Source organism: Pararge aegeria, chromosome 14 (assembly GCF_905163445.1).
Source record: "Pararge aegeria chromosome 14, ilParAegt1.1, whole genome shotgun sequence".
NCBI classification, from domain to species: domain Eukaryota; kingdom Metazoa; phylum Arthropoda; class Insecta; order Lepidoptera; family Nymphalidae; genus Pararge; species Pararge aegeria.
This window is the reverse complement of record NC_053193.1, coordinates 4,116,709-4,144,569: the sequence shown is the minus strand read 5'-3', so window position 1 is coordinate 4,144,569 and position 27,861 is coordinate 4,116,709. Positions and strand designations below refer to the sequence as shown.

At 35.7% G+C, this 27,861-nt stretch overlaps 1 protein-coding gene across 1 annotated transcript; it reads left to right on the top strand.

Moving 5' to 3' along the window:
- The first annotated feature begins 1,146 nt into the window (after positions 1-1,146).
- Positions 1,147-8,642, top strand: LOC120629522 (fatty acid-binding protein-like). The gene is made up of 4 exons (XM_039898470.1): positions 1,147-1,295; positions 3,241-3,413; positions 7,386-7,499; positions 8,498-8,642. Exons 1-4 carry the CDS (start codon positions 1,226-1,228, stop codon positions 8,555-8,557), a joined length of 417 nt encoding a protein of 138 aa, XP_039754404.1. The 5' UTR covers positions 1,147-1,225; the 3' UTR covers positions 8,558-8,642.
- Positions 8,643-27,861: the final 19,219 nt, after the last annotated feature.

Sequence of the window (27,861 nt, the reverse complement as noted above, 5' to 3'; positions counted from 1 at the left end):
TTGATAATTGATATTAAGGTGATAGCCTTGTGGTTCGGACTTCAGCCTCCCTTTTCTGGGACCGAGTTTGATACATCACTAATTTTCGGAGTTATGTGCGTTTTATACAATTAATAATAATAATATTAATCTTTATTTCGGACATTTGTCCATATCGTGGTAGTAATACAATGTAATTAAACCTATGTTAGTACTTAACAAATAAAAACGACCTTATTCTATACACAAAATTCCTTATGGTCTAACTGAGCCCCCCCTATAGCGCGTGTGCACACCATCCCAGCACCCCCAGAGAGCTGCCCAGCCTGCATGCCAGTGTACTGAGGAGGGTGTTGGTGTTGCTCACGAGCCTACTCATCATTGGTGCAGCACGCTTGCGTTTTAAATATCATTTGCTTTAACGGTGAAATATCGTGAGGAAACCTGCATGCCTGAGAGTTTCCCATAATGTTCCCAAAGGCGTGTGGAGGTTACCAATCCACATTAGGCCAATGTGGTACAGTATGGCCTAAACCCTCCTCATTCTGAGACGAGACCCTGGCCTGTAGTGGACCTAAACGAGTTGATGACGACATAGTAATTATTTCAATATTTAATTTATAGGCGTTAGGTGTATACTGTATACAATACCTATAAATAGAATACTCCGGTTGGACAACGGAACGCCAGTGTCTTCTGGATGGGTAACCACACCGACACCGACAGAATTTGTGTAGGCATTTAAGTTAAAAATTTTGAGGTCCAAACCTAACCTTTGACCTTTTGTCGTTGCCATATCTAGTAACATAGAGTCTATAAGCTATGACCTAGGACAGCTAGGCCTACGGAAACAACCAAACTGTAAAGGTTCTTTGTTTACGGACCCCTAAAAAATATAGTGACAGACAGACAGAGCGGTTGCTTAGTGATAGGGCCATATTTGAAAGGTTTACATTTCGTACGGAACCCTAAATATGAGAGCCAGACAGGGTAAGGGTTGAAGAAACCATTCGGTTTGAATTTAAACAAAATACATAGCTATGAACACAAATACAAATATATTGTATTTCATATATAAAATCGTCACGAGGATGACGCAGCAATATGCAAAATCTTATCAAACGGAATGACAGCGTAAAAAAACAGATACACGTAGATTTCTGTAACTTTCGCAGTGAATTCTGTTACGTTGTATTTTTCTTTATTATCTATTATTAAAGTATTGGTAAAACGAATATAACAAACAATGTGGTTTTCCGGTAAAAGGTTTCGAAGGACGAGATGTGAGAATATAGACGAGTTGTTAGCTGCGACCAGTGAGTGATAAGTTGTTGTTTTTTTGTAAGTTAAATATTTGTTATATAAAAAATTGTTCATATCTCTTGATTCGCGTCTTATCTTACGAGTACCTACTTAGGTGAGTGTAGTATAGCTGAATGTTCAATTCATAAATACCTACATATATTTATGTACATTTAGGTTTTATAATACCAAAAAATATGAACTTCTTCAGCTTATCATACAAGGTGGCAGGCAGAAGGCCTGGCCGGAGAAGAATGTCATGGCTCAAAAATCTACAACAATGGTTCGGAAAGAGCACCAAATCATTATTTAGAGCAGCGGCCAACAGTCGTAAGGAGACGGCACTCTAAGAAGAAGAAGAGGTTTTATAAGGAACAATTCTAGAATCGCATATATTTAAATTCAAATTTAAAATTCAACTACTTATCTCAAGTTTACACAGGCGGGAGAATAAAATTATGTCCCCTGACAAGGGATCATCTTCTTCTTCTTCTAAAGCACGTGAAAAGGGAATAGGAGAAGTTTACCCCCGTTCAGTGGCGTGCATTTCATATACGCAAAAAAGCACTGCCTACCCAAAAAATATTGTATAACTCAAAAACGGCGACGGATTTTCCTTTTTTTTTGGCCATCATTCTTCTTAATGCATACCCTGGTCAAGAACCCTGTGCACGCCACTGCCCCTTTTTATTATTACACATATATTATTTGGGTATTATTTCCACTTGTTGGCAGTGCTCTGAGAGTTGATAAAACTGTAGGGTAAGATAAATTTGTATCCTTACCCCTGTGCTGAAACGACAAGTCTGTCTGTTTATAGTGACCCTACCACCGGTCCGGAAGGCAGAGTCTACCGAGAAGAAGCCGACAAGATACTCAATAGTTGCTCTTTTCCAACATAAGCAATGTACATTTGAAGATTATTTTATCTGCTTCTTAAAGGAAAGCCAAATTCTTCAAGCAACCTTGTGATTTTGCATAGTAACCTCGCTGTGATCAATGTGTTTTACCTTACCTTTCGATTAGGAATCATATTATTAAAGCGTATATTCTATAGAGCACAGGTACCTACTATTAAAAGTTTCAATAAATTTAGTGTCTTTTTAAATTGTTGTTGTCTATGACAGTAATTAAAAAAACAAAAACATAAATGTAAATAGTAAATAAAAACGAATAAAATATTTCAATTCGAATAATAGAGATTTTTCTTAAATTTAAAAAAAGAATTTAATAAAGTAGTGGACATTTCCTTCTCATAATGATAGGATTCGAAAATGGGCTATAATTTTTTTTAATTTTCTTCATTATATATATAGATTTTATAATTATTTCTTGTTAGGGGTACGGCAGTTATATTTAACTCATACCCTTTATCGGTTTCTACGCGATATCGTACCGGATCGAATAAACGCTTGCCGGCACGTCTTTGACGGTAGGGTAGCCACCAGACCAGAGAAAATTCACAAATTATAAATTCCCATATTGTCCCTGCCAGGAATCAAACCCGAGACTTCCGCTTATTAAACCGGAAAGCTCACGTTACGCCACGGACGTCATACAAACATTCAAAAATATATTATAAGTAGGATAAAATAACCACAGATATTCAACTTATTTGGCGGTTATAGACTACATACTATATATAATATTCCATATATCAGTATCTATATATTATATTGTAAGTTTGTTATATGATTATATTATATATGTTTATTTATTATGCACCACCTACCTCTCTTCTTGAGCTGTGTTTAACGCCTTTGGTTGCCTGGAAGAGATCGCTATGTAGCGATAAGGCCGCCAAATTGTATACTTGTTGTTACTTTTTTATTTATAATTTTTCTATATGTTTATGTGGTGTACAAGAAAAGTGTATTAATTCATTCATTCATTCCTACCAATAACATACTCTTTATTAGTCTCCCTTAAGGGTTTTCTTTAATTTTTCACTTTTGGTAGATGCAAATGAACACATAGTCCGCATGCTTAAAGTCAAAGCACCAGTGGTATGCTACACAGCTGTAGACGGTGACACAATAAAACTGGACCTGGACATAGATGGGAAGAAAATATTGTCTCACATTTTCAAACTGGGAGAAGAGCAGGAAATGGAAAAGAAGGACGGAAATAAGGTAGAGTACCCATTGTTTGTATCCTCTCTGGTTAAGACCGTCATCAATAGCCTATAACCAGTGGCGTGCATAGAGGTTAGGTTAGGTAAGGTTTTTTAGGTTAGGTTTTTATGCACAGGGTATGCAGATGATATAAAATGAAGAAAATCTAGAAAATAAAGAATGTAAGAGTTATAAAAAGCCTATTCTCATGTATTCATAACTCCTACTGGAGATTTTCTTCATTTTATATCATCTGCATACCCTGTGCATATCCTCTGAGCACGCCACTGCCTATAACACTCCACAGCTGGACTACAGGCCTCATTATCACCACGCTGGGTAGACGGCAGGTGTTAATAGTAGTACAGAGGACGCTGCTGTCCATTTGACATTATTTTTCCTTAATCGCCTCGTAAGACATCCTCAGGAACAGGATATTAATTTAATTTAGTAAAATGGAAGTACAAGGGGTACTTCCGTTTTTACTAAATTAAAATAATCCCTATCCCTATCCCTACTAATACTATAAATGTGAATGTAAGTTTGTTTGTTACGCTTTCACGCAAGAACTAATTAACCGATCCTCATGAAACTTTGTACACATATTCCTGAAGGTATCAGAAGTAATATAGGATGCTTTTTATCCCGAAATTAAGCTCAGTTCTTTTGGGAGAAGGGACGAAAGTGTTTGACAATTTTACACCATCACGCCGTCAAATGATAACCGATTTAAATAATTACTTACTTACTTTTTTATATAAGAATACACAACTTAAAAATTTCAGTAGAATTACACCTAGTGAATGCCAGGTGTCTTTTGAAAAACAAAAACAAACGCAGACGAAGTCGCGGGCAACAGCTAATTAATAATTGTTAAAATAAATCGGCTTTTCTTTCGTGGAGATCGAGTTCGAGCACGCACCACTGATTTTGCGGATTTATGTGCGTTTTAATTTTAGCAGTTTAAATATCACTTGCTTTAAACGGTGAAGAAAAACATCGTGAGGAAACCTGCAAGCCTGGGAGTTCTCCATAATGTTCTCAACGGCGTTTGAAGTCCACCAATCCGCACATGGCCAGCGTAGTAGACTACGGCCTATACCCTTCTCATTCTGAGAGAAGACCCGTGCTCTGTGGTGGGCCGGTAATAGGTTGATGACGACGTTAAATTATATTATTGTTGTTTTTTTTGCTTACCTTTATTTTCTTTAATATACTTCAACGGGTATATACCACGATAATATTTTGGGATTTGTCGATATTTCGACGAAGTTGTATAGATCGTGGTCGATCGTCCTGTCCTCCTGTCCTGTCGTGACCACGATTAAATTAAGAAGAAATTAACCACGAAAATCTTAGTTTAAAATCTTTAGTTAACTTATTTTATAATTCAGTTTTTGTAGTACCCATAACACAAGTTACGCTTACCTTGGGGCTAGGTGGCGATGAGTTTGTCATAATATATTTATTTAATTGCCGTCGAGTAGGTACATATCACGTCGATTTCGTTTCATTTGTATTTTTTGGCTGTCGGATCTTAACACCAAAAGGGTATATAACACTTTATACCCTGGGGGTATAAAGCATTCGGTGCAAACTGTCCCCGCCGCTTCCTAGTTTCATCAATGGATACTATAATGGCATACGTGGATATCGAAGCCGCGAACGAAGGTTGCGAGATGAGTAAACGCACTGCGCCAGCGAGTCTACCAATACTTTCTAGGTATATTTTTATCGGCGGCAGAGGAAGGAAAAACGAAATATAAATAAATATTTAGCGCCTTTTTAAATGACATTATTAACGCATTTTAATAAAATATGTACAGTTAAGCAATCGCGCGTATAATATTTGCGTAAAGATGCGTCAAAAGGATATATAACATGTTCAATATTATGGCAAATTTATACAACTCGTATACATTCATAAAAAAATACACTGATACATAACCTTTAGACATGTTTTTCTTTATTGAGTACGAATTATGGATAATTTCAATTTTAAATAAATTAGGGCATGAGAAGAAGTTCATGAGGTAGAAGTATTGAAGCAGCTTGGCCGAGTATAAAAGTTAAATGTCAAGAATAACGCTAAGCGAAGTTTATGAACTAAACATGAGCGGTCGATGCGACGCTGTCGGTCTTTCGTATATTATGAACAGAAAAGAATACTTAGTTATCACAACTTGTACGCAGAAAAGTCGCGGGGACCTGCTTTCTTAATATAAACCACGTAATTTTTGACGATCTTCCGGGCGTAACGGTGAGCCCTGTGAATTTAATTAGGAGGTCCTAGGGTTCGATTCCCGGTAGGGGCAAAAAGGGAATTTATTATTTCTGAATTTTCTCTGGTCCGGTCTGGTGAGAGGCTTTGGCCGTGGCTGGTTAAACCTCCTACAGACAAAGACGTGCCGCTAAGCGATTTAGTGTTCCGGTGCGATGTCGCGTAGAAACCGATTAGGGGTATGACTACTATACTCCCTAACAGGTTAGCCCGCTACCATCTTAGACTGCATCATCGCTTACCACCAGGTGAGATTACAGTCAAGGGCTAACTTGTAGGGAAAAAAAATCAATCCCTATTTGATAATGTTTGATATAACATTCTCAGCGTCAGCGTTCGTTGAACTCAACTACACCTGGAACTCGTAGGTCTTACAAATAAACGAGTCGTAACGTTGGAATAGTTATGCAGTATTTTGTCACATCACCTTTTAAATTATTCCACGTTTATTCGTAAGGCCTCTAGAAGTTTTGTATATCAATGTTCGGATATCGCAATATATAGTGTCAAGTATATACTTTATCGTCGATACTGGATCATCTTATACTGGCTTGCCCTTCAGTTTGGCCTCGGGGAAAAGAATATACTAAACAAATAAACAAGGCTTATAGGTACATTTTATTTTGGAAAATGTCCTCAATAAGATTAAACTAATATATGAAGCTGAAGAGTTTGTTTGTTTGTTTGTCAACTTGAACGCGATGATCTCAGGAACTACTGTTCCGATTTGATTAAATCTTTCAGTGTTGGATAGCCCATTTATCGAGGAAGGCTATAGGTAAGGTATAGACTATCATCACGCTATGATATAGGAGCATAGCACTAATGAAGAATGTTTCAAAATCGGAGGTTTTATTTCCTTTTGAGAGCTTCCGTTGCACGCGCTGTGTCAAAGTTTCGATAAAATCATGTATGACAAAATTGTAACCATTTAAAAGTTCTAAAATAAAACGTGCGTGTACTTATGTACACGCGTTAGAAGTTACACTGGTCCCTCACCTTTGTGGACATCCCGAATGAACTCTCAGTCATGTAAGTTTCCTTACGATGTTGCCTTCATCGGCAAAGCAAGCGATATTTAATTGCTTCAAAAGTCACAATACTCCGAAAATCTAGAGCTGCGACGAACTAAGTCCTACTCCGAAAAGGAAAGCCGAAGTCACACTCAATAGACTATCACTGCTTTTTTTTTTAAATATAGACAAGTGCTTGACTGCAATCACAGTGATGCAGCCTAAGATGAAGCGCGCTTGCCTAGAAGATGCCTATTCTCTCTTGATTTGAAGGCACGCAAATTATAGGTATCGGGGAAGACGGAAGATGGGAGGGCATTCCAGGCCTTTGCGGTGCGGATCAGAAAGGAAGAAGCAAAACGCTTCGTATGTGTTGATGGTATTTCAACAACGTAACGGTGCAGATTCTTTCGGTACCTCACAGTTCGATGGTAGAAAGGAGATGGTTTAACCAAATCGAATAGCTCCTGAGCACACTCACCGAAATGTATCTTTTATCTTTTATCTTTTTAGTCGAAAAGGTAATTGGACTAATTAACATGTCCTCTTATCGTTTTTCCCGCACGTCCGAAGATTGCCTGGTAGAAAATGCCTCATCATTAAGTCCGCATTTGTAAACCGTTTTTTTGGTTGTGCGATAAAAAGTTAAAAAATATATATTGATACAGGTTACTTACATAATTTCCTTTTTTTTAGGTAAAAATGACGTACAGCCTGGAAGGTGAGAACACGTTAAAACAAGTGATTAAGATGCCAGATGGTAAAACTGCTTACTTCGTAAGGGAGTTTACAGATAACGATGTGAAAATGGTAACTCAAATAAAATTATTTTTTGTACATATACTTATCGTCATCATCAACAACAGGGCACGGGTCTCCTCCCACAATGAGAAGGGGTTAAGGCTGTAGTCCACCACGCTGGCCCATTGCGGATTGGTGGACCTCACACGCCTTTGAAAACATTACGGAAGACTCTAAGGCACACAGGTTCGCTCACGATGTTTTCCTTCACCGCTCAAACAAGTGATATTTTAATTGCTTAAAATGCACATAATTTTTAAAAGTTAGAGATGAGTGCTGGAGTGCCCCGAAAGTGAAGTTGATGCTCCACTTACGAGGCTATCACCGCTTCTTACATATACATATACTTATGCCGAAACAAAAAATTTAAGGATTAAAACATTTCTTCTTCTTCTTCTTCTTCTTAGTCCCTCCGCTAGCAGACTATGTCACTTAGGTATTGTGTGGCTCTTTTTTGGTCTCACCTGGTGAGTGACGATGCAGTGTAAGATGAATATAAATATACTACGACAATACACACATCGCCATCTAGTCCCAAAGTAAGCGTCGCTTGTGTTATGGGTACTAAGATGACTGGTGAATATTTTTATGGATAATATACAGACACTGAAAAACCTTCATGTTCATCACACAAACATTTTCCAATTGTGGGAATCGAATCCACGGCCTTGGACTCAGAAAGCAGGGTCGATGCCCACTGCGCCAATCGGCTGTCCAAATGATGTAAGCGAAGTAACTTTGTTTTTCGGTGGATAATAAACTCAAATCCCTACTCGATTCGTCGAACACCTTATGATTAGCGGCACGACATTGGTGTTCACGTACTCAAAGAATATAAACATCTGAATCATAGATTTTTTTATAATTTAGATGTTTAAAAAAGTTGTGTTTATATTATCTTTATCCCTACAAAGAGAATATAAACACCATTTTTTACTAAAAATTTCTTCCCTTCATTCTAAAACAATGAAATGTAAAATGGTTATAGAATCAATCTTTATTTTCAGACAGTCACAATGGATGGCACAGATCTCAGCGCTACGATATATTACGATGTGGTACAGTAGCTAATCGGTTATAGGATATTATTTATTTATTACTAAGTTTATAATTTAAGATATCAAACAGTATTTGACACGAAATTATATTATTGACAAAAAATTGGGTTGCTCTTCATTTACCTGAACATCATTAAGTTATAAATAAATATATAAATAAATTTACTACGACAATACACACATCGCCATCTAGCCCCAAAGTAAGCGTAGCTTGTGTTATGGGTACTAAGATGACTGATGAATATTATTATGAATAATATACATAAATACTTAGAATATACATATGAACACCCAGACGCTGAAAAACATTCATGCTCATCACACAAACAATTTCCAGTAGTGGGAATCGAACCCGAGGCCTCCGGCTCAGAAAACAGGGTCGCTGCAAACTGCGCCAATCGGCTGTCAAGTTCATCAACCCATTAGAAGCCCACTTTAGGAGACGAGTCTCGTCTCAGGATGAGTTTTCTCTACCAGAGAATATTATGGAGAACTCCCAGGAATTGAGGGTACCTCATAATGCTTTCCTTCAGCATTAAAGCTAGTTTATTTAAATTATTAAATCTGATTTACTTAATTTACCTATCGCTACCAAACAATGTTAGCAATACCTAACATTTTAATTATGCACAACCTGCAGTCTGTTATCCTCATGTGTTCCTTGTCCTAAGGTTGCCTGGCAGAGATCGCCACTAAGCGATAAGGCCGCCTTTTGTATACTGCTTCTGTCTGTGTTTTTTCTGTTTCTTTGAACTTGTATTGTGAAAATAAAGAGTGTAAATAATATAAATAAAGAAACGAGTGACATAGCCATTCTGGAGTCTGTTTTCGAGTGTTCTAAATTTGTGCCCATACACGAATGACTAATTGAGAGATTATAATGAGATAGCTGTGTTAGTGTAATTGCTTTACTTGCTCGCACAGAGCGGAGTTACGCAAACGCTACGCAGCTGAGATGTTGAACCTTCTATGTCGCAACAAGGTAAATGCGTAAGTTACTTTACACTTTTTTATATTCAAACCTATTCAGTGAAACATATTTTTTTATGATGTAACATGACATATTCCTTTTGTTTTCCCATAAAAAAACAACTTACCTTGCATACATTTATGCTGATACATGTACGTAGGAAAAAAGATTACATTTAAAAAAAAATGCGGTTTGTAATAAATAGTCCTACTACATTATACATAGTAGATGACGGCCGATTGACGCAGGGGGAAGCTACTTTGCTTTCTGAGCCCAAGGCCGTGGGTTCGATTCCCATAACTGGAATGTGTGATGAACATGAATGTTTTTCAGTGGGTCTTTATATTCATATTATAAGTATTTATGTATATTATATATAAAAATATTCATCAGTCATCTTAGTACCCCTAATACAAGCTGGGCTTATTTTGGGGCTAGATGGCGTTAGAGTATTGTCCTAGTATATTTTTATTTATAGTAAATATATTATATGTGATTTCCACAAACATGGAGATATAAAAATCGCAACTTTTTATTTAATTGGCTTTTTTACGAATATAATTTTTTTTCTGCATACATCGGGTCGGATAAACATAAAAAAACGTTATAAAAATAAATTATAAAATAGCTTGTTGTTTAGAATTTTAAAGTAAATAACTAAGTATAAATTTTAACATATTTGACACATAATTCTAAGTTGCTCTAGTTCCATACATAATTAATATATATAATGTTAAATTTAATTTATTGTATCTAATCTACTTATTTGTATTCTTTAAATATTATGTTGTGAATCAAATCACATCTATAATGGAATTTAAAATACGACGTAGGTATCGTTGGAATGTTATTTTAAATGCATATTTATATGTATATAAAATAGATTTAAATGAGCATCTTTTATATCCCGTATTAGGCAAATCGTTTGGAATTATATCAATGTAAGCGTGTTGTGAAATTGATAACACTTTAATTATTTAAAAACATTTAATTTATTGCTATGATTAGCATGCGATTTGTCCTACATAATATGAGAATTATATACTTTTGTATAAGTTAAATATATAGTCTATGGCCGCCTCGAATTCAGCCTATCTGTCTATCAAATTTCAGCAAGAAAATAGAGCTAGGGAAAAGAAAAAAAAATGAAAAAGTTTAAGAGTAAAGTATGTACAAATCTGGAAATAAATGAAAGAATAGACATATAAAAAACTACAACCTCCTTATAACAAGAATGACTGGAAATCTTTGACCACAGGTTTAGTACATGATATGAAAATATTTAATTAAAAAGTGGCCTAACTATCAAACCATTATTTTGTACTCGGTATACCATACCAGTATACATTTGAAGGCAAAAAATCTCAATAATAATTTGACCCAGAGTTTGCATCATATAAAATGAAATTAAAGATTTCAAACTAAGATTTACGTGGTTAATGAACATTTCTTAAATATAAAATAAATGTTACAATTATTTAATTTTATCACATTTTAGCTAGTGACCAAAGATTTTTTTTAATTTAAAATAAAAAATCCTTATGTATACTATGTAGCATATGCTGCGCCCCGTAATGTAAGCGGACGAGGCAGAAGCGCACAACTAGTTTATTAATATGGTAAGCACATAGGTCATCGTCAAATTTACCTACTTGGCCTAAACTAAAACGAAACAGAAAACCTCGTAAAATCATTTTTAAAATAAATTGCAATAATAAATTAAAAATTGACCAAGATAACATGCTATCATATACTCACAGTCATACACACACGCAAACACACATACACACACACACTCACTAATTCACACACACACACACGCTCGTGCGCGCGCGCACACACACACACACACACACACACACACACACACACACCGTCTAGATTAAGCGATAATATAATGTAATACACTATTATCATTATAAATTTTGATTTTTTTCGGTAAAAAGTACTGACCAATCGCACAATAACAAGCTCAGCTTACTACGCTCGCTAGCAATATTTCTGTTGTGACTTATAACAATATTTTACATAGAAAATAGTGCTGTAACATATTATGTTGGTATTTATAAACTAGTTGCTAGCACGTGATTAAGTCGTCATCCCTGTTAAGTCATAATGTTAATTATGTCATACTTTAACCATTCAAACAAAGACATAAAATGAAGCCATAAATATTACACCGCTATATCATTCACCGAAACCATTAATCATAATACATATATTAACATAATAGCTTGATATGTGTGCGCATACAATCAGCTTAGCATACGCACCACCCCCTTCTATTGTCTATGCTGTTTGTTATTATCTAACGTTTAATCTAAGAACCGAAAACTAGGTCAAGCCGACTGTATTACACTTAAAGCGATATATGAGCTTATTGCTGCTTTGCATCAAAACTGAGTAACTGGCATATATCAAATTCGCACGTTAATATTATAAATACGAAAGTATGTCTGTTTAATTTTATTGTTTTACCTATATTTGGCTAGACCGCTGTGCAGATATATATTAAACCTGAGAAAAAAAACGGTTCCAGGAATTGAGTTTTATTACAAAAAGGTACATTATCACGTAATATTTAACATTATATCTATGTTTGTGGGTATGCACAGATATTTTACTCTAATGTTCCAACGCTATTCGGCCAAATTTGATTAATTAGTGTCAATAGTTCTGTCTTTATCAACTGATACACATCAGAATCTAGAATTCATCACTAACACTTCCAGAAGTCTCTTAACATTTTTTGTATGAAATGAGAGGAACATTTATATAACAAAAAGGTAGGCTTTTAGTCTTAGTTAAGTAATTTTAAAAATTTAAGTATTTTTCTCAGTTTTAACATCGATTGTATATTGCCTTTTAAGCAATTACTTTATTTATTTTAATCGAGCCATTATGATATGTGACGCGCTGTATGTATACCACGTGCGCTAATCTCGACTGCGATTTGTTGACAGGGCCCACCCTGAACTTGACAAATCTTTATAACATATTTTAAGTAGATTAATAAACTTGAAGATATTGTTTGCTAACTATTGTGATAGTTCTAAAGGAGACAGAAAATGTCATATACTTAGTTTTAGTACGGAGCGGTGTTGCGAAACCATGTGGGTCAACATTGGTTTGCCTTTTGGGGAATGACTACAGTCACAACCTGATCTTACTCGCTTTTGACGACTGGGGTGTTGCAAAACGTTATACCTGGCTTGTCATACTAAGTGATCTGTACGAATAATATGTTATTTTAAATTGTTTGACACTTTTTATTACTTCAAGATAATTATGTACACGATCATTAATCAATATCATTTGTTTCATTGTCATATTATAAACTGATTGCAATACTTTAAAAGTTGATAAAAACATAATCGGTTAGGAAGTCAGTTCTTGAAATCATCATCATCATATCAAACCATTACCGGTCCACTATAGGGCACGGGTCTCCTCCCTCCGGTGAGAGGGATTAAGGCCGTAGTCCACCACGCAGGCCAAGTGCGGATTGGTCCACACACCTTTGAGAACATTATGGAGACCCCTCAGGCATGGAGGTTTCCTCACGATGTTTTCCTCAGCAAGTCATATTTTAATTACTTAAAACGCACATAATAAATTAGAGCAGCGAGGTGGGGTTTGAACTGGGCCCCCCGAAAGTTACCCACCCATAACACCCCTTAAAATAGCTTTCAAACACGACGTTTTTTTGTCTCCCTTTGACTGCTGTAATTTGTGAATCTATATTAATGTGTGTCACAATTGAGACAAAATACACCCCGTCCATGACCAACCCGATTACCATTTACTCATCATGCGGATGACGTCACGTCAGACACCAGTAACTAATGTCGCCATGACACGCTCCGGTTGGCCCGGACGCTTCCGATTGATAAAGTTACACGATCGTTTGATCACCTCACGTGCACTTCTTGTGATAAAAATAACTGCAGTTTTCTTGTAGTTGCTAATAAAATCTTATTTGGTTTATCTATTCAGTAGCAAACGAATAGCGCAGAAACGGTAAACGCAGCGATGGTAGACGAGGTGGACGTACGGCATCAAGCAAGTCGCAAGGCCGCTGCGCTGGCCCCAAGCGGACCAAGACTGTTGTATTTGGAACTCTGTATAGTGACGATAAACTAACTACCGATAACGTGTCTCAACAACACACACGCACGCAACAAACACAGAGTCTTCGCCGGCGAAGACGAGGGCCCCGATTTCTGACGTCACCGGACGTGGACCGTTACCACGGTCACGGGTGCGTTCGAATTAACATCGATTAGTCAAAAAGTCCACCAACAGTCAGATTAACGTCGAACCGAGCCGAGGTCCGAGTCCTCAGAGTCAGACTGGTCGACGTCTCCCACCTTCCCCTCGATGTCGTCGAGCCCTGGGGCTCTTCTCACGGCGAGCTCTCGCGCTCGCCCCACTCCCCCGGTGACGCCTTAGCAACCCCTCAGGTGGTTATCGGCTATTGTTCATCCGAAAAAGAACTCCGTACAAAAGACCTATGTCCAATGGACGTTTATTGGTTACTCTAAGGCTCAGACCTCATCCATTTATAAACAGAGCGATATGGAGCTAGATGCATGACACTGATCCAATGCAAATTGCTAACGCATATAAAAGCCCTGCGAAGTATTTGAACCCGCTAGTAAATCAATGATTCATTTGTTGAACTATATAACGTGACCAATGTGTCCGTAGGGTCTGATTAGATCCGCCACGTCCATGACCAACCCGATTAGCATTTAGTATGATGCCGATGACGTCACATCAGACATTATATTAGTAAAAATCCTAGATATATTGCCGTGTCACGGTCTGGTTGGTAAGAGTATATTATTATTTTATAGAGTAATTTTTGTGAATAATTTACTTCCCCGAAAGTTTCTCACATTAATCTACATTCCGAAAAAGTAACATTGAAGAAGCATCAGTTGTTTGGATTTAAATGTAAATAAATCCTGAAGTAGGATAAATTACCAACTCGAAATCTTTGTCCTCAGAGAAAATTAGTATAATAAATACTAATTTTCTCGGAGGACAATACCTATTTGTAAACTTGTATACATAAATGTTGCGATTCATTCGGTGTATTTTTTTTTTTTTAATATATGTATAATTCACTGTAATATGAAGTTACCTATGGTGGCCAGCGACTACGCCTTTTTTGTTGAATAGAAGTTGTTTGTTATTAAATAAGGGCTTAAGTTTTTTTTCAGCATTCCTTTCCGACTTGTCCGCTTGCTTTTATATAAATACTAGCCGTTTCCCGCCCGCTTCGCTAGGCGAATTGAAAAAGGAAATAAATTACATTTCATGTTTCATTTTTATTTTATTTTTTCATATTTTTATTATTCTCCTTTTTTTTTATTTTTGTATGAACATAAATAGGCCCCGCGGATAGAATGTAAGCATCGATATTGTTTAGACTTACTCAAATTCCAAATTCCATCGATTTAGCCTGTATCTTTCATCCAGGTGATTTTTCTCACTAATATTCATTGTAACTTTCAATGTGCAATCATTATAACATTTCCGTGCCTTTCTTCCAAAAATTAATAATAATTGACATGAAGAAAAATAATTGAAATGAGCATTGAAAGTTTAAGTTAAAGTCATTGCAAGTCTCATATGTGAAGTTGAAATCTGTCTAGGTTCAAGTGCGCCGAATTTTCTGTTAACTAAAATTTTCTCCGTGACATAAATTTTTTATAGAAAATTAATTGTGCATGTTTTTTATGAATTCTATTGGAATAAGTAACTAAATTTCTTTTCCACATCTCATATGCTTGGAAAATGCATTCATTTTAATCTGTTACATTTTCGCGATCCCGCAATAAATGAATTCGTCGGTTATGTAGTCTGCAAAAGTAAAATGAATGTAAAATTCTTAGTCCGTTGATTGGATAGCTACATGTAAAGTTAAGTTTTTGAAACCTCTCAATGACTTTTTCTCCGCTGCCAAAAAGACGATTGTTGTAAGGAAATACACGAATATCCCTACATACACGAAGATCCCCACCAAATTTGGAGTCTTTAGAAGTTACAGGTTAGAAATAATAAATTTAGCCCCCCGCGAACCTTATTGGAGGTGATTCATTGTAAAATCCGCTCGAAGATCATTTTTATATTACATATAGAACACTCTCACTAAATTTGGAGTCTATAGGAGCTATCGCTTGGAAATTGAAAATTTTCATTGTTAACGCCCCCACAATCTTCTTTGGGGTGGGATATCGTAAAATTTGTTCATAAATCATTTTTACATCACTTATAGAAAATTCCTACAAAATTTGGAGCTTGTAGGAGCTTTAGCTGGAAAATTAAAAATATTAATTGTTAATACCCACCCCCGCAACCCCCTGTGGGGAGAGCTATCGTAAAATTCGTTCATAGCCTATTTCTACACCTCTTACAGAAGATTCCTACCAAATTTGAAGTCTATAGAAGCTATAGTTTAAAAACGGGAATTGTTCATTGTTAACGCCCCCGCAATCCCCTTTGGGGAATGAATTTCTTAAAATCTGTTCATAGCTGACCTCTACATAGCAAAAGTAATATTCCTACCAAGTTTCACGTTTCTAAGTCTTATGGTTCCCGAGATTTCGTGGTGAGTGACTATATAGATGGGAATTCTTCGATTATCATCGAAATTTTTAACTAATTATCGGGCTTTTTTAAAATTTTCTTACATACAAAACTTTCTCCTGACAATTCTGAAGATAAAAAAAGCCCAATTGGTCCAGCCGTTCTCGACTACCGTGAGTAGATTCTTAGCTGAATGTAAAAAACCATAATCCGTTTAATACACTCTGTTGAAATCCATGAAAACAAAAGAATCAAGAGAAAATGCTTATCTTTTGTTTTTATTAGCGGGATAAATGTTCATAAAAGTAAAACAGCAATAAAAAAATGAAGGAATGTTGGAATTCAAAAAATAGATAGCCATAAACCATCTAGGAAAAATTTCGCATCGAATGGTGGTAGTTTCATGTCGATACGATCAGTGGTTTAGGCGTGATTGAGCCTCAAACGAAGACCATTTTCATTATATATACATAGATAAGGATTATTTTTTTATACATATCTTCTTATTACGTAAGTGCTACTACGTTTAATTTCTAAATACATTTTGCTTAATTTCACTAAACAAAAAACGAAGAATTACGAAAATCAAATTCGCGTTTAAGTGGTAGCCTATTTTTCGACTTCATTGATGATGAAGTTCAAAAACTTTATTAAGGGACCAATTCTCAGGAATCACTCTCTGCTATTAGAGAGAGCCTTGCAATAGGATAATAACAAGCTGAGGACATTGATGATGATTGTGTTTAAGGACCGGCCTTTATTCAGAAGTTTAGCAAGATAATAGATTATATCAAACAGGACTTATACGGCAACTAGTTAAAATGATCTTGATATTTACTTAAGTTTCTGCACGATGCGATGTCGAAAATAATTTGCATGCTCTTCGTGTGAAAAAACTTTTATCGAATATTTATTCATATTAAGACTTCACGCGCGTCTTAATACCATGCGCGTTTATTCATATTGAAAACTATTAATATCTGTTGCACGTAGTTACTTGAATCGCGTACTCATCGCGATAAACAAACCACATTAAATTTAAAATGCCCGACTTCCAAAATACTTTACATTATTCTACTAGTCAAACCCTTTAATTTAATACCCATATCGAGGAAGTTGTGAAAAAAATGTTATTCCACATTTTGTGGTGGCGGCCATCTTGGACCGATTTTTATCAAACATACCTAAGAATACTACCGACTAATTAACCTATCAAAAAAAAAACAAAATCAAAATTAGTGCATCCGTTCGAGAAATCAGAGAGAGGGAGAGATCGCTTTAGCGATAAGACCGCCTTTGCTCACCTAAACTAGTTTTTTTAAGTTTCACTATTGTTTCTTTTTTTTTGTATTTTGTTTTTGTGAGTGCTATAAATAATTTAACAAAACTTATAATAATATGATCATCATCAACATTTCATTTTATTTATTTATTTTTATTTATACTCTTTATTTGTACACCACTCAGAAAAACGAGAAAAAAAAAACAAACACATGAAGAATGAGCAGGATACAAAAGGCGGCCTTATCGCTAAGTAGCGATAAGGCCACCTGTTTTACAGGGGTTTTACAGGGGCGAGAGGAGCCCACAATGAGAAGGGTTAAGGCCGTAGTACACCACGCTGATTGGTGGACTCCGTACGCCTTTGAGATCACGGAGAAATTTCAGGCTTGCAGTTTTCCCTTCGATGTTTTCCTTGAACGTTGAAGCAAGTGATATTTTAACGCACATTACTAAAAAAAGTTACAGGTGCGTGTTGAGATTGGAACTCAGCCCGCCAAAACCGAAATATTTTACATAAAAACTTATTATATACATGATAAACACTCACTAAAAAACAGTCATTTTCATCAGATAAACATTTTCCATTTGTGGGAACCATACCCACAGCCTTGGACTCAGAAAGCAGGGTCACTGCCTACTGCGCCAATCGGCCGTTAATGGTGGTAGAGAGATGCCGGAATCCACTGGACCACGTGTACGCAGTACGTTTTAGAAACGAGGAAGCAATGTGTTCCGTACGTACACGTGGAATCTTAATTACGTATGTGCATTAGTATTTCACCACAGCGAACCTAAATGACTATTCACGTAAAAAATAGTGACTGCAATCAGACACACTCTACTTATTAATTTTTCTCATACATATTTGCATCAAGTTGATATCAGAATGAACTGTTTTTATCCTATGAGTAATCTGCGGTGTGAATCCTCATTGCGTATCTTCAGTGTAACCATAAATATTAACATCAGTTTAACGACACCACTAGCGCAGTGGTGAGTGATGTGGCTAATAAGTGGGAGATCCGACCTCCGGCTGAGGCAATCTGGGAACTAATAATATCTAAATTTTCGCTGGTCTTGTCTGGTGATGGCGACAACTACATTCGTTCATTTATAACCCTGGACTAAGAAAAACCGTCCATTTCTCATCACCAGCTCTCATTGTCATTGAGGTGAAACTATTAAAAAGCAACTTGGTTAGATCAATAATTCAAAACCTTTTTTTAGTTTACGTTATCCTTTTAGTTCTGCTTTTCGATAAGCTTACGTTTAATGCAAACTTTGATCTTTTTTTAGAGATATCAACCGGTAGTTTATTGTAAAATTGTGTACAAATTCAATTAAATATGACGTTGCTAAATGTATTGTAACGTACACCAAAGTTCTTTTAAATTAAGCATCTATACCGACACATTGCGCATTAGACTGAACACTAAGTAATGAAAAATTCGTACATAAACCCGTAAAACACAACCCACGACATTATACAAATCTACACTAGTGAATTACGAAAATTCCTGTAATACTAGTCGTGAGTTATAAAAAAAAAAATTATAATACAATTAAAAATGTATAACAAAGACTGAGGCACAGTAAACTGAAGCACCGTCGGTATTTGCCCATCCCGACCTCGTCCGAAATCTCCTTTAACTCTTTCCGGTATTCAGTACACTCGTCCAAGACACTGATTAAACGACCGAGGAATTTTTCGTCCAGTCGATGGCATACCCACTTGAAGTATAACAAAAGTTTTTTTTTTAATCAATATCTGCAATCAGTCTCGAGACTATAATCAGATGTATTAGATGAGTTATTGGCAGTTAACCGACAGAGGGATACAGGTACCAACTTGTACCAGAAGAAAAAAAATTTTTTTATTTTTTATTTTTATCTGCAATGGACTAAAATCAGATGTACTGGATGAGTTATTGGCAGTTAAAAATAAAACTTTAATTCGCTAGTTGATTAATGCAAAACTCAGTAAATCGAAATGTGAAACATTTATAAAATTCGCAAGCATTCAACTAATCGACACCTTTAAACATGACATTAATATTACAGTCAGCACGTAGCTACCTACTTATTAAATTGAGTGTAAGGGATAAAGCTTCATGATTAATAACCTATTATAGCACCTCACAGTTCACACACATGAATGAATAAATGAATGAATACACTTTTATTATACACCAAAGAAAAATCATCATCATCATCATCATCATCATGTCAAACAATCGACGTCCACAGCTGGACATAGGTCTTTTGTAGGGAGTTCCACAATACACGGTCCTGGTCCGCTTGCCTCCAGCGGCTCCCAGCGAGTCGCCTGATGTCATCAGTCCACCTCGTTGGGGGCCGACCTACGCTGCGCTTACCGGCGCGGGGTCGCCATTCCAGCACCTTAAGACCCCAACGTCCATCGGTTCTCTGAGCTATGTGCCCTGCCCATTGCTACTTCAGCTTCGCGACTCGCTGAGCTATGTCGGTAACTCTAGTTCTTCTACAGATCTCCTCCTGATTTGATCACGTAGAGATACTCCTAGCATAGCTCTCTCCATCGCCCGCTGAGTGACTCTGAGCCATGAGGCCCATAGTTAGCGACCATGTCTCAGTACCGTAATTCATCACTGAAAATCACCATCAAAAAGTATTTACAGAGATATAAATACAGAGCAAGCGAGTACAATTTGGTGGCCTTATCGCTACATAGCGATTTCTTCCAGGCAACCAAAGGCGTGAAAGGAAAAAACACAGAAAAGAGTTAGGTGCTGCAATCAGTAAGATCTAAAAATCATACAAATATAGGAATAAAGTATATTACTATAATATATATATAAATATATTACATATAAATACAAATAAGATATAAACATACATGAAATTACCCATAATTATTTATACATTTGAGAACGTTGTGAAGAACTCTCGTGCATGCAGGTTTCCTCACGATGTTTTCCTTCACCGTTAAAGCAAGTGAGATTTTAATTGTTTTTATAACACATAACTCCAAATAGTTAGCGGTGCCTAGGATCAAACTTGGTCTCGGTCTTGGTAGAGATCGCTCTTAAGCGATAAAGCCGCCTATTGTACCTTTTCTCCTTTTTTTTTCTAATGCTTGTTCCAAATTTAGTAGATTTTAGAGCTACTAGGATAAATTCATCAATGGATGACACCCTGGGATAAAAAAACACACAAAAACCCACAGATTTACCACCAATGTCTCATGACAGATTGCCGAGTTGCAGCTGTAAAATAAATAAGAAAATAAAAATTCAATATAATGATTTCACGGAACCCAAAATAACAAGCAATGCATGTAAATGACTGAAGTAGACTCCAAATTGGTGTTCTCAACTTCAAGAATAATGGCCTTTACTTCTTTTTCTACCGGAATCTGGATGGACTACTTTCAAAAGCGTAAGGTAAGGTGACCCAAATTTGAGAATGTAAATCAAGCATTACTACAATAACTTATGCAAAAGTTGGTATTGAGTTCGAAAATTTTCGTTGTCGTTTCAGGTTACTTAAGATAGGGTTGTCAACGTTTTACAATTCATTATTTAAGTTCATGCTGTGCTAATTCTTCGTCTGTCATTTAGTTTCAGATTTGTCTCAATTCTGCAAAAGGTGCATTGTTTTCTACGTATCTCCGTATTTCAGTAGAAAAGAACGACAAGATACGTAAGTGGAGCTCTTTTCCAGATACAGGAACAGTTGAAAGCAGCCTTTTTCATTAGCATGGCAGATATATGAAGTGTGCGAGTTGCGAGTTGGACTAAGAGATAAGGTAAGCATTAAAAGTATGATAAAAAGGACAATATATAGATATAGAAAAGGAAAAATACACATTCTTGCTCCAGAAGTCATTTAAAATACAAATATATATTTTTCATTACATTTTTATATTTTCGTATGCAAAGGCCAAACTGACTAACTAAATAGATATTTCAAGACAGGTAAAAGGCCTATAACGAAAAGGTGGAGAGATATTTTTACACAGAAAATTGGCCCAATCAGGGATTGCAGGACTTAGTGTAGAGATTGGGATCTTTGGAAAAGCATGGCGGAGACCTACGTCGACTATATTGTTGTAAAAATGAGTTAGACGAGATATAATAGATAAAATTGAACATTCTACCGTTGATTTTTAACAACAAATTCTCCAAATACTTATATTACTAATATTTTGTCTATTTCATTAAAATTTCATTATTATTCAAAATTCATTATAATACAATTCATTAAAATTTTTAAACGACTTCCAAATTGAAGGAGGTAATTCATAAACCTTTTTATGTGTGACTCCCTGATTACTCGATAGACGGAACCAATCTATTTTTACATTTGACTTGGCATCGATTTAAAAATGTTGTAGAAAATATTTATGTATTGCTTTTGAGTTGGTATAACATTTATTTTCAAAGTCAATTTTTTTTCTTATTTTTGTTTATGCTTACTAAATATTGATGAACTCTAGTAATGTGTATTGTTCTTCTCACGCGGGCATGACCTTTACAGTAATTGGATATGTTATATTTTTTATTAATAAATAAAAAGAAATTTTATCTGTAATATGTAAGAACCACTTTTAATTTTGATATCAAGGTGCCAACCCTACGCCTGACCAGGTGGCCATGTCCATCAGTCGAGCAATGCGCCCTAAAACATATAAAACATGCTATATGTTTCCACTCACATATAATTGGAAGTGATAATTATTATATTGGTGAAACATACTACTTTTGGCGACAATTTTGTAACACCAATCCACGCTATTCACACACTGTTATAGTTATAATTAATCCGAATAAAAGGAATTCACTCTAAATATGATAGATAATATTTATTTCGGTTCGCGCTCCATTGTATGATACAAGTTATTTATTTATATATAAATACGAGGTCCCGGGTTCGTACGCCGGCAAGGCCAATTTGAGAATTTATTATTTCAAAATTATCTCTTTTCTAGTCTGGCGGGAGGCTTCGTCCGTGGCTAATTTTCGTCCTACGCACAAAGACATGCCGCTACGGAATTTTGCGTTCCGGTTCGATGCCCTGTAGAAACAGAAACCGATTTTATTTGTATGGTTTTAATATAACTCAGTTATAAATCTTTAGGTAATAAGCCTATTATGAAAAAAATAAGGATTAGATTCAGGGCCCCGTTTCTGTATTTTTTGAGATCTTGAAAGATGGTTAAATGTATTCATCAGGCTAACGGATTGTGATGATTTTTTTGCATAGAGATGATCAACTGAATGGGTCAGAAAGCTTCATCATCATCATCGTATCAACCCATAACCGACCCACAGGGCATTGCGAAGTCCCAGTGCGAATTGATGGACTCCACACCTTTGAGAACATTATGGAGAACTTTCAAGCATGCAGATATCCTCACGTTGTTTTATCTTTGACCTTCATCGTTGAAGCAAGTGATAATTTAATTGTGAACAACGCACATAACTTAGAAAAGTTAGAGGTGGGAATCGAACTCAGCCCCCGAAGGTGTAGCCGAAGCCCTAACAACTAGGCTATCACCGCTACCTAGCTATCAACCTAGCTACCTAAAGTTTCGTAGGCTACCTCATATCTCGTCAAAGAACACGATTTCTATAAAATAGGTAAATCTTCAGTTTTAAGGTAGATGTAAAGCCGTTTACGCGAAATTGTCTAAATGATTATGATTGAATCCTCTAAAATGAATAGAAGTACGAAAGTATATTAAAGATCATCATAAATTATCGCAAATATATGGGATACAGAACTAGCAGGGAAAACCGAGGGAAATGCGTACCTGTGTGTCGGTTAAAAGTTATAACAAATTATGGCTTTTAGTGACTATTTTAATGACGCCAATTAGTCAATTTTCGAGCCTGTAACAGGATACAAAAGTATTTTAATGTAACATTAAGTATTTAAGATAACCGATCAAATTTAATAAATATTTATGTCAGTATCTGATTATAGTGTATGTTATATTATATTGAGCAGCTATCCTTTAAAATTGTTGAATTACTTTCCCCAAGGGCTATTTTTAGCAATAAGACTGCCTTTGCATGCCATTTTTTGTGGAAATATATAGTTGTATTTGGGTAATTTTAATGAATTTGTGTGAAAATTGTGCAAAAAAATGATTTGTCTATGATGAGCTGGTAGAGTTATTTAAAGAGCTAATCGTCTAAACCGTTCTTATTCTGAGAGGAGACGATAAAAGGGATCACGATGATAATGCAGATGACGGTTCTCCTGGCAATATTTTTTGTACTTCGTGTCTTCTTGTGTGGTTCTCCGTCCCCAAAAAAAATACAGTTTTTCTTCGTTCTAAAGCTACTTATGCCCGTTTTCACTAAACCTAGAAATCGCCTATTTTGGATGCCAAGTGATTTTTATGATTCCTAGAGAAAAAAAACGTTTCACGCCGTCTAAAGCTACGACACATACATATCCGATACAGCGGATCGTAAAGTTTATACTCGTAAACTGATACTTGATAGATGAAAAAAATATAAATTTGGTTATTTTTTAATAATCTTCAATCTTGTAACACGAACCATAGACAAGTTACACATAGACAGTTATATGAGTTGCCTAGTGAAAATCAATTTTATGCCTAGGAATCTTCTTTGTTTAGGCCTTACTTACTTAGGCATTGCCTGGTCCGACGTTAGAGAAAACGGACCCCAATTAAATAAAAATAATAAAGGAAAATAAAACCCCGTCGTATATCGTTTAAAGTTCTACGTTTAATTGATTTATTTACCTGTTAAGTAAATTGAATTAAGAAATGTATAAACATAATTTAATTTTCACCTCCTTCAAATTTAAGGCGCCAGTACGCCGGCGAGATATTTATATTGATCTTGGTCGACTAATTATTGAGATAAAGTTTTCTGACAAAGCCGAGCAATATTTTTATGAAAGCTGTTATATATATATATATGTACCCATTATAACGTTTTATATTACATAGTAGCTGAAGTAGGTACTTTATATAGCTGTATATTGTATACGCAATATACAATTCAAATATTAATTAACTTTACAATGTCACAAACAATGTTTTCGATTCGAGACGATGATAATAATATGTTACTACTAGTCGAACCGCCCGATCGATACATTTACAAAGACTTGACATTTGGCAGTAACAATAGAGTCCACATGTCTATTAAGATAATCTCAATGAGATCACAAGATATATCATATAGTCTATATTGAGTTGTGTTTATGAACTCCTGGTACTGCCTGGTTGGTTGGTAGTAAATATGCGCAATAATAAATATAGCATGGTAATCAAATGTGTGTTTAAAAAAGTTATGGTGGGAAACGTGAAAAATAAATTTCTTCAAAAAAAATCCAACATCAACTATTTTACATTTCAGCATTCATTTCACAGCACAAGATAGAAATCTTGTGAAAGATGAAAGCGGCGAATTAGGATATCCATCAATTGTATTACGTAATGTACCTTATTTATATTGTATCATTATTGCAACCTCGCTAAATGTGTTTTAACATATTCTTTAAAGTTATGAATTGGTAGATCCAAAACTAACTTAGGAATCATATTATTTTAAAAGCGTATACTCAATCCCACAAATAACTTCTGTACCTCTCGCAGACGATATGCAGATGACACTAATTAATGTCAATTTTTTGTAAGTCGACTGTTTATATCCACTTTTTGTTTATACAGATTAATGTGTTGTCTTACAAATATATTATTATAAATATATTGTGAAGTATACCTATTTCTATAAATTTCTCTCGGAGGGATTCGCGTGATTAAAGTTTATATATTTATTGTACAGCTATTTTCTGCAATATAAATATGGTTTCGATATCAGCAATCTGGCCCCATAACAAGATCCCGTAGGAAATTACACTATGAAAGTACGCTTCGCTAAAAAAGTCTCCAATAATAACTAGGCGGGAGTTGGAGACATAACTAATGTTATTAATCCCAATTATCTCCCTGGGGAAAGGATATAAATTTATCTTCTCCCACAGCTGTATCAACCTTCAGAACACTAGCACACATGTCGAAATAATATCCAAATAGTATATGTGTAATAATAAACGGGGGTAAACTTCTCCTATTCCTTGTTTCCGTGATTTAGCCGGTGGACACGTGAACTATATCCCCTTTCTGAGGATATAAATTTGCAGCTCGCCCCTCTAACATTTCTATGCCATTTGCATTTCAATCAATAAAAATATCACTTGCTTTAACAGTGAAGATAAACATTGTGAGTAAACCTGCATGCTTTAGAGTTTGAAGTTCACCAATCCGCAATTCAGCGTGGTGGACTACGGTCTCAACCCTTCCCATTTTTAGAAGATATCCGTGCCCTATAGTGGGCTGGTGATAGGTTGATGATGATGATGATTGTAAACACCCTTTCTGGGTGTTAACAATCATGATCATCACACCCAACAGATTCTCCTGCTTTTCGCGGAGTATAGCCAATTAAGCTTAATTTTCATAATATCCCAAATAAAATTAAATATGCTAGATTCAACCAGCGCAATACTGTGGTATTTAGAACTCCCTACAAAAGACTTAGCAGTCCAGCCGTGGACTATGATGATATATTTATTTATCAATAAATTTTACACCAACATACGTAAGACGTTTGCGTACTATAATTTTAAAACATACAGTACACTTATTATTCATTACTCTGCTCGTAATTCTGTAACATATTACCTCACTACATGTCAACGAGAAACATAGCAGTAATACATATTTAATATACTTTATTTGTTCTATATAACGCATGGAATATTTATTAGAGAGTGAATTACCTTAAGCGGTCCAAGGTTGGAGTGCAACGAAAATTGTTGGGTATTTTTGACATAAATAAAAACAAGCCTTCGACATTGTCTAAAATGTTCGAGGTACACTGCTGGATAAACCTATTTTAACGTTTGGATACACCCAGTTCGGCTAGAATAGGCAAAAGATAAAAATTATATCTCCCGACATTATCCCCTGACAAAGAATAAAATTAACGTGTCCAACTGCAACACGAAATAGAAATAGTTTACCCCCGATTTTTTTTACACGTAAGTAAATTATTTTTATGTGTTTTATAAATATAACCTAAAATAAACTATATAAAACTAAATAAAATCTAAAACGTCTTCGAAACCACCGCAGCGAGGCACAGTTACTACCCAGGTTTTCATATTTACGCCTCTTGGCCTGCTCGGCACTGGTAGCAGCCGCACATGCCATTGTCGAGGTGGCCTGGATGTGTGATGCGTATATTATTTGGATATTATTTCAACTCGTGCTCGATACCACAAAATATTGGAGATTAATAAAATAAATTCTCTATCTAAGAGAGTAACTATCTTTATATTATTCTTTCCAAGCTCTCTTACCTAACTAGTGACACTCGGTATCTTCTAAAGATCTACAGATTATAATACTCTTAATTTTCTTTGTCTTATTTTTGTGTTTGTGATATTGTTAGTAGTCAAGTTTTCAACTTCGAAACTGTTCGAAAACTCATTCAGTCATACCTTTCGCTAATCGGATATCTGTCCGTAATTAAGATCGACTCAATCAATCATGAATCGTGATTCATCACCTAAGTACGTCACAATGTAATGAATCAACCAATGCTCGATTCTACATTCTCGTCATATAAAGCTTGTTACATTAGCATACAGCTTCTAACTTGCTTTGTGACGATTTGCTTATTTCATAGTGGTAAGTATAGCACTTATTGGCAAGGCAATCGCAAAACTTATCGCCTACCAATACCCGGCGTCTAAAACCTATGTATGATAATAAATAATAAATAAGATAATGATGATAGTTTATGCTATCCTGGTAGCGGAGGCTACCAGGTTAGCATAAAGACGTGCCGTTAAGCGATTTACTGTTCCGATGCGATAGAAACGTAGAAACCTATGTATGACTACCATTCTCCCTAACAGATTAGCTGGCTACCATCTTAGACTGTATCCACTTACCTCCATGTGAGATTGCAGTCAAGGGTTAGTTTGAAGTGGAATAAAAAAATAAATAAAAAAAAGCCCAGCTCTTCGTTATTTTACTAAGCTAGCGAAGTTAATGAACCACTTACATACGGGAAGAAAATCAAGTGATCGTACTAGAGTTCAGTTTTCTTTCCATTAAATTACTTATTCTTAAAAACAACACGCATATCAAGTAGTAGGTTACGTCAATGATGAAACCCATTGAAAAGTTGTCCAAATAAAGGTCTATGCTGACACAGCAGGGCCGGGTACATAATCACCATCTTCGTTAGCTTAATTACCAATGTCGCATAACTCAATACAATCCTCGACTTATAATGAAAAGTGCTGTATAAAGTTTAAACCCAAGGCGCTACCATAATGTAAGTAAAAGGGCTTAGCGAAATATTTTCACCCCTGTTTCAGATACACATTGATAAGGTGTGGAAAATTCTCCCAGCATCTGTAT

What these genes read in the sequence shown, in the direction of transcription:
- LOC120629522 (XM_039898470.1), top strand. Translation starts at nt 1,226, where the DNA reads ATGTGGTTTTCCGGTAAAAGGTTTCGAAGGACGAGATGTGAGAATATA. An exon ending in CGAGTTGTTAGCTGCGACCA is followed by an intron (nt 1,296 to 3,240) that starts GTGAGTGATAAG and finishes CACTTTTGGTAG; the next exon opens with ATGCAAATGAACACATAGTC. An exon ending in CAGATAACGATGTGAAAATG is followed by an intron (nt 7,500 to 8,497) that starts GTAACTCAAATA and finishes CTTTATTTTCAG; the next exon opens with ACAGTCACAATGGATGGCAC.